Source organism: Triturus cristatus, chromosome 6 (genome assembly GCF_964204655.1).
Source record: "Triturus cristatus chromosome 6, aTriCri1.1, whole genome shotgun sequence".
Lineage (NCBI taxonomy): Eukaryota > Metazoa > Chordata > Amphibia > Caudata > Salamandridae > Triturus > Triturus cristatus.
In genome coordinates this window covers 243,337,266-243,353,200 of record NC_140589.1, presented here as the reverse complement: position 1 = coordinate 243,353,200, position 15,935 = coordinate 243,337,266, and the positions used below count along the sequence as shown (strand labels likewise).

The following is a 15,935-nucleotide window of genomic DNA, read 5'->3' as shown; positions in this document are numbered from 1 at the left end:
GGTCTGGTGAGATTGACGTCTTGCGAGTTCTAAGGGCAGTGGTCTCCAGTAGGTTATACATTATAAGATGTTGTCCAGCTCCTGCCAAAGACAAAGCCTTCACCAAACAAGGAAATCTTTACAAATGTGCAAAGATATTCTCCCAGGGAGAGGACCATCTGTCTACCAATGACTCGGGTGTGCCAGATCAATCCAACAATGAGGAAAGGAGCCAGCTCGAGTACAGATGTTATATTTCAGGCAATTTAATCTTTTTGATGACCATGAAACCAAAATTGGAGAGGTGGGAGTGATTGCTCTCCTCCTTAGACAAGGCTTACGCAACTCCACTGGCCACTGAATCGAAGGTTCCAATAGCTACATTAAAGGATACAAATTAGGTGCTCCAGTAGAGAGTGCACAAACCGCAAAGTACAGCGATAGGGATCACAGCCAAAGTTGAAGATGCAGAGGGCCCTTGAAGGTGTAATAACCTTTGCTTCCTGCGTTTCCTTAAGAGTCTAGAGGGGACACAGCTGGATCACTTGCTGGAAATGTGGATCTGCAGTTTTCTACCAGTGGATCGAGCATTCATTTGTGCAAAAGTCTCTACCCGGGGACTCTAAGAACAATAATGACTTGCCTCTTTAACTATTGAGTAGAGACCTTACCCTCAGGGGAGGGAGAGGCTTGGGAAGAACAGTGCACGATTTGCACAAGAGCATTATCTATCCTGACTATATTATACAAGGCTGGTACAAAGGCAGAGGACGGGGGAATTCTCAGGGCCATGGCGCTAAATACATGCTCATGTACCCCGCGAAGTTTAATATCATCTACCAAAGGAAAGCCCTTGTCTTTGACCATTCAAACCAGGTCTGGGAATGGGTGATGGATTGTGCTGCACTGGGGGGGGCCTACTGAAGGGAGAGGCGAAGAGGAAGAGTGGAGCAGCTCACGAGCTGCAGGACCCCAAGTGACAAAGGTACCTGCGTTCTTGACGGAGGCTTGGGCTATGGTGGACCAACTCTGATCCAGTAAATCGCAATATGCATTGTCCTGATGCTAAAACAATAGATATAGATTATGGGAGAAGATAGATCCACCTCCCCAGCCAAGATGTGGAGCTTCAGAGTCCCAAGGGCCACTTCCAATGGCCAAGGGACCTATTATCCATCAGTAATATGTGCTTTGGTTAGAGGGTAGATATCCAAATTTAAAAGGGTGATTAGAACCTCACCTGTGCTTGGTTTGTGCATCTGTTTATGTTAGTGCGACATATGCTTCTGGGTTGGAAGTATAAGATGTGGGCTGTTGGGTGTGGCAATGGTGGAGACCTTATCCATGAATCTGATGTAAGGATACTCAACAGGTGCAAACAACGAGTAGCACCAAAGGGCAGTATACAGTATTAAAAGAATAAATGGGGCAGTCCAGATACATGCGCCTGATACAGGAAATGCATCTCCGGGCAGCAGATGAGTTTTTGTGTGGAGGCAGAGGACTCCAGGTCATAGCATGCTGGTTTCATCAGGGGCTGTATATGGACAGCTGTCCTTCTCCACAAATCCTACTCTAGTGGTCTCCAGGGTTCACACAGAAAACCTAGGTGTTTTGTGGTGTTGAAGGGGAACTTTGAAAGTGACCCATAGGGTCATAAATATTGTATATGTATCCCCCACCCTGATCAGCCCAACACTGCAGGGACTTTCTGCTACCCTGCTTTGTACTTTGTTGAATATGTTGGTGGGGTCACTGCCATACCTAACAAATGCCTAGAAGCAGACTCCCTCTCCCTGAGTGCCAGAACCCATGCGCTAGACATATGGGTGTTCTCGCAGGGACTGGCAGATGTATGGCGAGCATGGCACCTGACTGAGCGGCAATTTATGCACTACTTAGCCCCCCATAGCTGTCGCTTTCAAATTACCTGTTTGTTTTGGTGGCTTGTCTGAGCTCCATTTCCGGGGACACATTGTCCTTAGATGACTTTCTAACTATGTGCCTATCAAAGTGTTCCTCCACGACCTGCGACATGACCTAAAGGGCGTCTGATGCCTTAACATGTAGGGGCTTATTTACAAGGAGTTAATGCCACCAGAACGTCACTTTTTCTTATAGCGTTAATTCCATCGCCTTATTTACTAGGCAGCGGTAAGTCACTTAACACCATCTTGTAAATAATGCCCCTATTCACGCAGCACTTAGCGTGAAAGGGTCGTGCTATGGGTGTTGAAGTGGGCGTTTTGCCTCAACACCCATTGCTTTTTGACGCTTCCCCCTATTTATAAGAAATGAGGCAGCACCAAAAATACTGCCAGGGAATACCTGGTCTTAAGCAGGTGATACTAAAACATTTCTCATCATATTTTGCTTTCCATGTGTGCTGCATTCTGGAGCACACATGGAAAGAGCAAATCACCTGTAGAGATTGTTTATGTGCAGGAAGGTGTGCCTTCCTGCACATAATCAATCGTCCGAGCAGCACAGGTGCCCTTGCAACATGGCTCAAGGGTGCCTGTGCTGATGTTAGTCAGCTTTATGAGTGTCAGCGCTAGTGGAAATACAGGGGTGCTCTGTATTTTTCTACGGAGCGCAGCATTACCAATTTTGGTGTAACAACGCGCTCCGACATTTTGTTATAAATTTCCCCCGTAGATGCTTAAAGAGGAGACCTTAACAAACCTCATACACAAGGTAATTGAGAATTTTTTCAAGGTAAACACTTCTTCGATGTCTTCACCTGGAAGCTTATGCGAGGTCTTCCAGAAAGTGGTTCAGGGTAGGGCCTCCCCTGCTCTAGTAGGTAGGAAAAGGGATAAAGAAGGGAAGATTACGAAATTAGAGATCCAAATTATTTTACTTTAACAGAGTGTTTTAACCGGTCAAACAGAGGTGGGCGGCTAGACAGATTCTGATGCAGCTAAACTGACGTGGATTATGTTCTGGTACATAGTATGGTAAAAAGGCAGGTGAGCTCTTTTATTTGTTGTCCCAAAGGGACACTTGGGTTAGAATAGTCCTCCTAATTTAAAATCTGGGGAGATTGATGCAGCTTTCACTGATTATTTCTGAGATTTATACCCGTAAAGAGTGCAAAAGATGGAGATGTTCCACCCTATTGCAGGGTTTAGGTGGTGTGCACACTATCCAGAGCCGACCAAGATAAATTAAACTTGCTTCTGATTTTGGAGGAAATTCAGGCGGCCATAGCCACGGCTTCCTCCAGTAAAAACCCAGGCCCCAATGGTTTCCCCCCACCGTATTAAAAAAAAAAATAATTCTCCTTGTTACTCGTGCCATACCTCTTGAATCTCTCTAAAGAGATCAGGCAGTTGGCTCTCTGCCAGAGGATCTCATGTGTGCAGAAATATCTACAATTCTCAAGCCCAGTAAATTAGTGCCTCGTACAAGACCATCACTTTACTCAATATACAGATCAGGCTTTTAGCTAAAATCTTGACCTCTAGACTAGAGATTAATGTTATGTTATGTTAGCCAGATTTATAAAGCGCACAGATGCCACAGCAAAGGGGCGTCCCGTCGCTGTAATGGACAAAATACCAGGCAAAAGCATAACCAGAGACAAGAGCATAACACTAAGAGTCCTGGGGGAAAAGGAAGGTTTTGACGGCCTTCCTAAAAACCAGAAGTTCATCAATGGCACGGATATAAGCAGGGAGAGAGTTCTAAAGCCTAGCCGCTAGTACTCTAAAAGAGCGGCCACCAGCCCTAGCCCTCTTAAAGCGTGGAACTGTGACTAAATGGAGACCAGAGATCCTTAGAGAGCGCGAAGGAACATAAGGCTGAATAAGATGCTCCAGAATCTGAGGAGAAGAATGCTTGAGGATTTTGAACAGTAGGCATAGAGACTTGAACTTGATCCTCTGAGAAACAGGGAGCCAATGAAGTTTACCGATAGTTTTTTTGGCCGAACAAAATCTCGGTTGGCCGACCAGAGCTCTGGCGGCAGCGTTTTGAACGCGTTGGAGTCTAGAGAGTTCGGCCAAGTTGGCTCCTAGCAAAAGAGAGCTCGCATAATCCAACCGAGACAGAATCGTAGCCTGTACAATGAGCTGTCTGGTTGGAGCATCAAAAAATTTGAAAGTGGGTCTAAGCCTTCGAAGAATCCCGAAGCAAGTGGCAGCAGTTTTCTTTGTGTGGGGAACAAAGCTGAGACTAGAATCCAGCCAAATCCCAAGGTTTTTAACCTCCGTGACAGGGAGGGGAGTAGGACCAAGCTACGAAGGCCACCAGTGGTCACCCCAAAGATGACTCTGCTTGCCGACAATGAGCACTTCGGTTTTTTAGTGTTCAATTGGAGGCAGTTATCAGTCATCCAACGGGCTACTGAGCTGATTCCCTCACGGAACTTAGCAGCTTCAAGGTCGGAAGCCCCACTTAATGCAACCGCCAGCTGCGTGTCGTCCGCATAGGATACCATAGTCAGGTTCCAGCGTTTAGCGACAGCAGCCAGCGGCTGAACATATAGATTGAAAAGTGTGGGGCTAAGAGCCGACCCTTGCGGGACGCCCTGGGCGATAGGGTAAGGTTTAGATTGAAAGGGAGATGTAACAACCCTAAACGTACGATCGGATAGAAATGATCGAAACCATTCCAGTGCCATGTTACCGACACCAACCTCACCCAGACGTTGTAGTAAAATAGCATGGGAGACGGTGTCAAACGCGGCACTGAGATCAAGAAGCACCAGTGCCGCCGTTTGACCAGAGTCAACCAAAGTTCGCAAATGGTCAACCATAAAGAGCAACGCCGTCTCAATGCTATGGCCAGGTCGGAAGCCGTTCTGAGTAGGATCCAGAATATCCGCGCGATAGAGATGGTTAGATAATATGGCGTTGACATGAGCCTCAGTCAGTTTAGCAGCCCACGGAAGAAGCGATATGGGGCGATAATTCTCCAATTTAGATGGATCTAGGGCTGTTTTTTTTAAAATAGGCATAACCTGAGCTTGTTTCCAACTAGCAGGGACAAAGCCAGACGTTGAAGATAAATTGACAAGATCACGCAAAGGAGGGAAACAGAGTGCTGCAGATTCTCTAAATTGAGCAGGACGAAGAGGGTCCTTGGGTGAACCTGATTTAACTTTTGCCACAATTTTATTAAACTCCTCCATCGAGAGCTCAGGGAGAGAACACAGAGACAATGTTGTCGTTAGACAAGATTCCTCCTTTTCCAAGGGGGCGGATAAGTCAGGAAAGGAACGATATATGGCCTCCACCTTTTCCACAAAAAAGGCGGCCAGGTCCTCACAGTGAGATGCAGAGCAGATCTCATCAAGTGAAGCTCCGCTAGCTGTGAGATCCTTAAGCACCTTAAAAATTAGTTTGGTAGGATTGGTGCTAGAGTTAAATTCGTGGGAAAAGTAAGCAGCCCGAGTTTTACAGACCGCTCTGTGATAAAGCTTAGTCCTAGCGCGATACTCCGATTTCCTGTCGGGCAGATATGACTTACGCCAAGCTCTTTCGGCTTGTTTACAAGATATCCTAATAAGGACACTAGTTCACGAAGGCAGAACAGCTTTATGCCTGAAAGACTGAAAGAAGCACTAGGCACTGTCTGCGCTGCCTCCAGGTGGCACTGGCCCGGATAGTAGATTTACGGGGCCCAGAATCATTGTTCCTAATGGACCACGAAATGGCATTTAAAACCATGCATTGGCCCTTTTGCTGCAGATGCTCCAGAGAATTAATATTGGCCCCAGGTTTTTGGCCTTTGAGTGGCTTTCTATGATACCCCGAAGACATAGGTCAGAGTTAGTGAGGTACTTCCCCATTGCAAGCCCCCCAGATTTTCCTTTATCCCCTCTCTTCTTTGCATTAGTTGTGGAGCCCTGGGTGTCGTGGTAAACTGGGGCAAGTCAAAGTATGATTAACTGAAGTGCACTACCCAACAGTGCCCATTATGCTCCCATTTCCAAACAGTTGACCGCTCTTTCCAATATGTTGTTATGTATATAACCTGTGATCAATTAAGAGCATGGGATATGAATATTATGCCTATATTGAGGCATACCCATAGAGACTTTGAGGCCTAGGCCTTATTGCCCATTTTTTTAATGGTCAGGGTGGCGCTCTACTAAATGGTTGTGCTGCCTAGCTTTCTTTATGCACTGCTGAACGATCCTTATATCCTGCCAATCTCTTCCCGGATCTGCAAACACTGGTCTCCAAATTCCTTTTGGGGGGCCAACTCCTTAAAATATCCCTTGTGAAATAAATCCTTTCTCTGTATGAAGGTGTACTGGGAGAACCTGACCCTTGACTTCATCATTGGGCAGCACAGATGGTGCTGATAGGATAATGATTGTTTGGGGACAGAAATAACCCTGTTTGGTGGCTAGAGTTGGAGACCCTTCAAAAACTAGGGTCTAGGTCTGCTGTATGTGAGGCTCCCCTGCTTTCGCTCCTACAGATCACAAGATTCCCAATTCTGTGCTGGCGATCAGCCATGAAACTTATGAAATGGCTATGCAAATTTGTTAAAACAAGTTATGCAGCTGCCTGGGTTCCTTCGAGCCAGGATACCTGATTGGTATATCCCAGCTCGGGGATGTGTGGGACCACGATCACATTAAATTCTTGGAACAGTTTGCAACAAAGTTTGAGCTGTATAAGTCCCAGTTTTTTTTAATACATCTACAGCTCTAGCACACTCTTGATACATACCGGAAGGCGCTTGCAGCAGTACTGGAATACAATCCGCTTGAACCAAAGTTAATATTGGAGCCATGGATCGCAAAGTAATATCTAGCCTGTACAGATCCCACCTTTTCAACATCCTGGACCTGCTACTGGGATTAAGGGCAGCCTAGGAGCAAGATGTAGGGGAAAAGGATGTTGATGAGTGTCAAGAGGCCAAGATTTCTGGCTGGCCATCTCCTCAATCGTAGATTGATGCAGTTCCACGTTTTAAAGGATTTATTTCTTAAGCACGTTTGTATTGGTTTTCACAATACATTTAAACCCATCATCAGTACAGTAGCCCATGCAACCCTTTTGTATTATCTGTCAGTGGGAGATGCATGAAAATTACAATCTTCAGTGGCGAGGCGCAAGATCCTCATCAACATATAAGGTACTAGCATTCTAAGGGCAACCAACACCAGTCACCCGGAGCATTCGTAATCAGAACCAATGTGTATCTTAACAAATTGAAAAACATTATTAAAACTGTAACCAAATATCACCTGCTCGAACAAAGCCAACCTTGCTGTGCGTAGCAGCTATCCTGATAATGTGAACTGTTTGAATGCATCCATAATGGTAGGCTTCAGTATTAGAGCATCCAAGATCATTCTTCGGCTGAGAGGGGTTAAGGGTTGTATCTCATCTTAGGAAGAATGGTTCGCTCAGTCCTTGCTATCATATTCACTCTCTTGGGGGAAGATAATCCTGCCCAACCCATCTATCTGAGGGCAATCCTGTAATATGGTGCAACAAGCCTGTGCGTGATCCATGGCTTAAAGGCCACTATGCACTTCTCTCAGTAGGGCTAACTACCTCTTCACAATCTGCTCAGTTTAGCCAGTGAGAGCACCAGCATGTAAGATAAGGGTCTCAGGGGTCTTCCTAAGTGATTGCTATCTGGCGGCGGGACAGTACCAGAGTCAAGTTAATGAACCGGGATGATATAGCTCTCGCCTTGGGCCTGGGAAGAGTCCAGGGAGGCAATAAGGTGGTGTTTTCAGTACATATCGATGTGTGGCCATTGTGAGGTATCTGACAACAGTTTTCCAGTACTGGTAGAGGGTAGGGCAAGCCCAGACCATGTGATAAAAGTAAGCACCCCAACGTTTTATTGTGGACATGCTGCCTGAGCTATAGGGAACATAAGATTTATACACTTAGGTGTGATATATGCCCTATGCAAGAAGTAATATTAGATGAGTTTAAATCTGACGTTTCTAGAGATGCAAGGAGTGTGTTCCATGATGGAGCTTTAGTCTTTATTGGAAATTGAGAGTCCCATGTCAGAATCCCACTGATCTCGTAAGTTCTCTACCTTCCCAGTGGTCTGTGTGTCATTTTCGAATAGGTCTCCTACTGTTTCAGCCTTCAACCCTCTCGAGTCACACCTGGGTGTAGGACAGTCAAAGTCGGCAGGAGAAGGTTTTGTGATATGGATGCCCCTGCCGCGTTCGCTGAAGCATTCTAGACCAAGCACATTCTGCGATGTCTACTAATCTTTGGATGGTATCAGCTCGGGATTTCCAGATGGAATGAAGCATTAATCATGACCACTCCACATGGGTGGGAATACCTGTTCCTGGTGCATGTGGAGGACCCCAGAGAGCCTCTCTCCACCTGGTCACCCAAGTCCTTGCATGGCCAAACAGTACATCTCATAATTGTGAACCGCCAGGCTGCCATCAGATGTGAGAAGGTGGCGTTTAGCGAGGGATATCCTGAGGCATTGCGTGTTCCACAGTAAAGCAAGCAATAAATTGTCTATTTCCAGGAATATATCGCAGGGCACTCGCATTGGAAGTGTCTAGAAGAAGTAGAGCTGTCACAGCAACACCACCATTTTAGTCGGGGCTGCACGGCTCATAACTGACAGGAGTAGTGTATGCCCGAAGGCTATAGTGAGGCATTGGGAAGCCAATGTCACCCGTATGTACCTTTTAGTTAATTTAGGCTCACATCGATAGATCTGCACTTCCAGGTAGAATGTGTGTGGTTCCCAACGCAACTTGTCTCCTATTTCTGGTGGTCATGCATGGGTCTTGGGTGCATGGATAGTGTATACATGGGATTTGTTCCAGTTCACTCTTTTTCCCAAAACCTCGCCAAACATGCTGAGTGCAATGACTCTGCCTTCCACATCTGTGTGCTCCCTGCCGAGATAGAGCAACAAGTAGTCAGCATACAGGGTAATGTAAAGTGTGGTGTTAGCTGGTGGTAATCCTTGGTATGCCCAGCCCTACTATTTTCATATGAGTTGGTATAGCCCTGACAGATTGTGGAAAAGGGGCAGTGCAAAGAGCACCACATGCACACGTTCTGGTGACTGTAGGAGGACTTTTTGCCTTAATAATTGGGTACGCACTCTAATTAGAACCTGTTGGCAGAAGATATGTAGAATGTTAGCGAACGTTTTGCACACTCCCACCATCGCATGGTTGCATGGCCTGTAGGGGGCAGAAGTCCTTGGCGGTATTGGATTTCTAGCAGCTAAGAAAGACATTGCCTGTTTCTGGAGATGCAAGGAGTCCCCTTCCTCGAGGATCTCGAAAAAGGCAAGGGATATTGCGCAAATGCAGAGACTATGATTTATAAATTAGAGGGTGTGCGAAAAAGCATCAAAAGATTTGGGGCAATTGACAATCCAGATTATATGTGCTGTGCTATACTCTGAGGTTTGAGGCTTTCTGTACTGGCATGGTGATGGTTCCCTGGTTCTTTTACGTATCTCAATTTGTTGTACAATGTTGTGCTGTTTTATGTATTTAAAATACAGATGTTTCCTTTACAACGTGGAAGAAACCATTCCTCAAGCCTGAAACAATGGTTAAGTGCAACAAAATGTGCATTTAGCATTGCTATATAGTCCAATAGTGTTTGGGAAAAATATAGTCAATTAAGAACATTTTTGGTGAAAGAGTATTTACCCATAATGTGAATGTGCAGCTCAGAAAAGTATTTCTCAGTGGTATAAACAAGTTGATGCACAATTTACTTACTTCCTGCACCTATCCGCATTCATCATGTTAAATATTGTGGCTGCTCCTCCAATTATCTCTTTATGGGTTTTTTAAAAAATAGTGCAGTGTTTGTGTTTAATGCGGAAGGATGGGAAAGTCGTTATTCTCTCAATATCCTTGATACATTGTTGAAAATCATGTATTGATTTTCTCTCTGTTAGCTGATACATTTTACATGACCTGTTGATTCAAATTTTAGCTGAAGACTCTCATAGTGAGAAGGAAGAAGGTTTACTGAGACTCACGTAGTTCATTGTTGAGAACAAATACTCTTGCACTTAATTCATGATATGTAATTCTTTTTGTTCGCATTTGTTTCTATTATGTATGTGTTTTTGTCAACACTGGTTTGTACAGGTCTGCTATAAGTGTACTTCACATAATCATGTATGACAATCTGTATTCTAATTCTGTATTCTCTTTTATTATGATTAGATCATTGTCTTACACTGTATGATTTTATGGTTTTTATAAATTTCTAAGTGAATACTTTGGATGTCATCACAACATTTTTGTATATTTTTGCTACATTTACTAATATATTCTTATATTTTTGTATTTCTGACAGTGCTGTGGTTCTTGATGGGAAAATTTATGCCACTGGTGGAATTGTCAGCAGTGAAGGACCTGCCCTGGGCAATATGGAATCTTATGACCCCACAACGAATATCTGGACCCTTTTACCAAATATGCCATGCCCGGTCTTCCGACATGGATGTGTAGTCATAAAAAAATACATTCAGAGTGGGTGATAGCAGTCTGCTCTCTTCAGAACTCTCATGCCGACATATTTGTTTTCCCTTTTTTTTTTTTAACCAACTCAAGCAATGACTTTGCTTTGAAGAAGAGAGAGGAGCATAGAGCAGACACACTGGTCTACAGACTTAAAAGTATATTGTCTACATCGAATGTAGAAAATCACCTTCGTCGTATGATGAAGACTGGGTGAGATGCCCGGTAACATGTATAATGTGCCACAACCATAGAAGTGTGCCACTGCTTGTGGTGGTGGCACTTGCTCGAAATATAGGCTTTTTATCAAACCAGGTGCAATAGAGTTTCACTTGTTTGTTGACTTTGATGTAGCAGAGTGAGACAGACCGAAGAATAAATGCTACAATTTATGGTTAAAGTTTTTATATAGTGCATCATGCGGTGACTAAACCTGTTTATAAGTGCCGTATTTACCTTAGGTTTGAGGCCTTCCAAGAGGATCCAGTTAGATTCACTCTGCCAGTGCACTTTTTTAGCAGTGTTTCCTTAGAAAGATTATCAGAGTGACCAGGTCTCATTCAGTCCTTAACTTGTTGTATCAAAGGCAGATTTTTGTTTTTATATCAAATGCTGAGGTTGAAAATATTACCTTGGGGTCAGTTCTTGTACTGAAAGTAAGTCTTCCAGAGGATTCAAAAGAGTTTCCCAATTCTCTTGACACAGCGCTTTGTGTATGAAAAGGAGACAAGGGAGAGAAAGAAATTATATATATTTTATATATTTAATAAAAAGTTCCATACAAGTGTGTGGAATCGACGATTTCTGTTTGGAAAGGAAGGCTGCTATGCACTGTTCTGGTGTAACTCCGCCTTTCTTCTTTCTGTGCCCGCGTCTGCTTTTTGAGCAATATTTGGGCAGAGCTTTGTATCTATAGGAATGTATTTGGGTTTTGGATATTGTCCGATATGCTTTTTTAGAGCTGTTCTCATTAGGATCCTTGTAATAACAGGAGTGCAGGCTTCAAGATTTCTACTGGTAGCTTTTTGTCATAGACTTTTTCTCCGACCATCAAATAGTGTGAATGGAGTACATGGTGAAATAATATTCTGCCATATATGTAGCGCTGTAGATTCATATTAGAATCCTAAAGCGCCTTATGAGGAAGTTGCTTATTTTATTTAGCCTTTTTATACACCACCATTTATACCTATATAGATATAAAACATATATAAAGTGGTGGTCTGTAGTATACCAAAATCCAGCCAGATTCAATGGCCTAAGGTAGCAATTTAGTCCATAGCATTTAGCTGATCTGTTCCAGAAGAAAGAGTTCTGATCACATAGTACTTTATGAATTGAGAAATGTCATGCTACATTAATTTAGGGGCATTTTCATACTTTTTTTTCTAAAAACTTGGCAGCATTCAAGTAAATTTCATTTGTCTGACAATATTTTATGCAGACTAGATACCCAATGGATATCTGAAAGGCTCCAATTTTTTTTGAGACCATAAAGTAGCTTAGTATTATAGCTTTATAAGCACTTAAAGTTAAACTTATGTAATTTGAGGCATTGTAGATAACTTTAAGTCTGACTGCCATAGAAATATGTTCCTTGGTTCTTAATGCCCACTTTAAGGCATACAAGGAAGGCCATCTCGAATGTGAAATAGCCGATGCTCTTCTAACTAGCCACACCTACTGTATTAAAAAGAGGATGTTTTAAATATGACTCAGGAATAAATATTTAACTAATTGGCACGTCTGTTGGCCTAGAATAGTTAATGCATATGTTTGTTAAATATTTAGATTATTCCTTAACCCGAAAAGTGTTCGAGTTATTTCAGTGCTCATAAAACACACATTTAGACTCATCAAGATGATGTCCGTAATTCAGTCAAACTATAGCAGCCATGCTTAGCTGACCCCCTAAAAAGAGCCCCTGAAATTATGGCCACTGAGCATTGGCAGTGGAAGTAAACAGCAGCCTCCATTTTGAATAGTGGATTAAGCAAACAAGTGTGTTTGAACACATAATGTTCATTAACATTTTTGCATTAGCTCAGTCAGTAACGTTTACATGTTTCTTACTCCATTACATCCCTATGTTTGGAGTCTTCATAAAAAATATTTCCTGTAAATTAAAAACCGCTGCAAAGAAAATTAATAATGATAGGTTTGTTCAAAGTAGAGTACTGTAGATTTTCTGCTGTAATTCAAGGATTGCACAAACTAATACAATTGCAGAAGGCAAGGACATTAAAAGATACTCCGGCTGCATTTTTCAGGGAAGAATATCGTTGTTCTAGCCTGAGCTGAACAACAAAGGGATCAGTGATTCAACGTGAGGGTAGGGCAAATTGGTAGAACTAGACTTGTGTTATGGAAGACATCATCTAATTTGTCAGTCGATAATCCCAGTGACAACTGCTGGAGTTTTAAACCCAGAGCATCAATTTTCTGAAAATGTCTGGATGATTTAAAATTACTATTATGTGTTTTTTAACTGATCATGTTCAGTTTTAATTTCAGAATGTGATAACTGTAAAATATGGGTCCATTAATACTCCAGCTTCAAACGTGAAAAATATTGGCGCTTTGTTTGCACAAGAGACATCACTTTCCATTTGAAACACCAAATCTTGAAATTCCATATCGGGAGGCCTTGCATTTCCTGTTAGTCCATGCTGATAGCTTTCTAATGTTAATATACTTTAGGTCTCACAATAGGAAGCAAAAATATTTTCCTACTCTTCTTAGGTTCCTAAGGTTGTCCCTTGACTGAACATATTCGTTCTGTTTCCTCAAAAGAGGTGTAGCCAATAAAACAAAATGTCGCAACGTCCTTGGATCCAATCTGTTGACATTTCTGTTTACCTATGTGGTATTTAAATGCTGTTAAATCATCTTGGAACTGCTCATTGCTCATTGTTAAGTATGCTTACAAATGAAGAAAATACACCTGTATGATGGAATTTCTTCATTTTTGGGAGTAGGATGCTTCAGTAGATGAACACCCACAGATTCCTATTTTTGTGGGTATTTCACATACCTCTTGCAAATAGTTTCACATTCTACGAAAACATGCTTCTGTGACTGGTGGGAGTAAGTGCCTTTCCAGAGTCGGAAAGGGAAGATGCCCTTTAGTGTTTATCAAAGTGCAGGGAAAGAAATGTCTAAACTTAAAAATGATTACACATTTACATGTGAAAGTGTTTGGCCTAGTGGGAATTCCACATGAGCATTTTTGTTTCGCACTAGAAGAATCTAGCATAACTATGACTATTGAATCTGTTCTCCTGCAATTTTTTTTCAATCCCTTAAATTAGAAATGCTCTTTAAATGTAGGAATCATCCTACAAAAGCAGAATTTTGATTTCTCGAATTGGGGCTTTGTTAATCAAGTCCCTAGTATTTATTAAACTAGACCAGTCATATAAGTGGGCATTCATTTCATTAAAGAAATATTCTTTTAATCAAGTCTCTAGTATTTATTGAACTAGACCAGTCATAGAAGTGGGCATTCATTTCATTAGCAAAATAATATTTTGTGCCTGTATAGGGTTGAATGATAAACACAAAGTTTACGTTAAGTTTCCAAACTTTTTCTTTGCTCGTATTTCTTTCTATTTATTCATTCAAAACAAAAGATAATAAGCACAATTTATCACCATACATTGCATTTCATTGGATATGTGTAAATCAAGGTGCAAGTGTGAACCTATAAATCGGAGCAGAAGCAACCAGCATGCTGGAGCAGAGCTACGTTTTTGTCTCTTACCTCCAAAGGAGGTGCTAGTTGACAAGATAGATGTCCACACATGCTACACATTTACATGTCTTCATCTAATCACACTGGAGCAAAACTGGCTATTTCTGTGAATACAAAAACAGGGTTATCTGTAATGGAAATGTACATAGTTTATGTTCATTGTTAAGTTCTTGTTATATGATAATAAATATATTTATAGAACTAGAATTTGTGTTTTCTTTGATTCTTCATTTGTGGAAATTGGTAATGTGCATTTATGTGAGTATTTTTCAGTTTTTCTTACGTTTATTGGTATATATCATTTTCTAAAACTTCGATCTCAAAGTGTAATTCATTTTCAAAATTGTGCTTTATATTATGAAAACATATTTTTATGGGTTTATTCAGTTTCATGCCAAACATTTCTACCAGAAAACCTGCTTGGAAAACTGACCTATCTGGATGTTCCAAGTCGCCCTCTTCCCAAAAGTAAATAGTTTGATTGAATACAACCTTAGTCTTAAGTAAGGCTCCCTGTTGTCCGTTTTTACAGATTTTTACAGATAAACACAGACCGAAAGCATTCATTTTCCTGTCTGTATTTATTTTTAAATGTGGATAAAAACGGAAATTGGGTTGCTTTTTGAGTAATTCTAAATACTGCCTGCCATGACTGCCAGGCCAATACATTTATAGATTGATAGATAAGGGGGTTTAAACAAGGAATTTTAGTAAAGAGGCTTTAACAGCAGTAGATATGCACATGGTTGATACTGAAATTTGCATATTTTCATAAAAGTGCGCTGATTTGTCTTCTGCGGGTGTTCAAAGCACGGAAACCTGGCAGACATTCAAGCATGAGTGCATATTTATGGGTTATATAAATGTGGAAATAATCTAATTTCAGCTTAATTTTATCCACAAAACCCAAAATAAATATGGATAAATACTGATAAAATTATTAAAAAATAACCTCATAAATACAGACGGAAATGGCAAAAAATAAATACCATAAAACCGGGAGCCCTAGTCATAAGTAGCTTGGCTGAGGAAGCAGGACTATCTTCAAAGAAAGTGCCTGTTGGTGTAATTCTTAACATACACGATTACAGCTAATTGTTAAAAAGCCAAAGCCCCCATACCTAAAATAAAAATCATTGTCCAGAAAAGGACATAAAATGTCAACGGAAAACCAATAATGGCAAACAAAAATCACCTGAAAAATAAATGGTACTAGCACTATTTTCATTATTCATTTTTTACATTTTTTTTATTAATGTTGGTTTACCATTGATTTATTTAGTATTATACATTTGGGAACATTTTTCACTATTTTGGCCTTCCTTAACATGTCAAACCTTTATTTGTTTCTCATAATTTTTGCTTATGTTTCGTATCCTAGCTTCTTTTTTTCTTATATATGTTGTATACTTTGAATATCTTTGTCACTGGTGTTACTTTAAAACTCGATGTAAACCCAAAAATAGTGATGACTTTTTTTCCAATTGTCTTGTATAACGTTTTCAGGGATCACCAGTAGCTGATTTTGGAGAACTCAAAGCTAAAAACAGGACGAAGTATGTCCCAGTGAAGGATTATACAGTCACAATTAGAAAAAAATATGGCATTTAAAAGACTCCAACAGTTCCAACCTAGACTCAAGCGAAAAACGTTCCTATCACGGCAACCCTAAAGACTTCATACATATTTTGTTTGATCTACCAGTCCATCTCAGACATCTGTTTTACCAAGTTGCGATTAGTA

At 41.4% G+C, this 15,935-nt stretch overlaps 1 protein-coding gene across 2 annotated transcripts in view; it reads left to right on the top strand.

The window, feature by feature from the left end:
* The window catches only part of KLHL29 (kelch like family member 29), a 1,101,789-nt gene extending 1,087,396 nt beyond the window's left edge, over positions 1-14,393 (top strand). For both annotated transcript variants that reach the window (XM_085610611.1, XM_085610612.1), the window contains exon 15: positions 10,275-14,393. In XM_085610611.1, coding sequence (XP_085466737.1) covers positions 10,275-10,458 — 184 coding nt within the window. In that variant the 3' untranslated portion in view covers positions 10,459-14,393. The remainder of the gene's footprint in view (positions 1-10,274) is intronic.
* Positions 14,394-15,935: the final 1,542 nt, after the last annotated feature.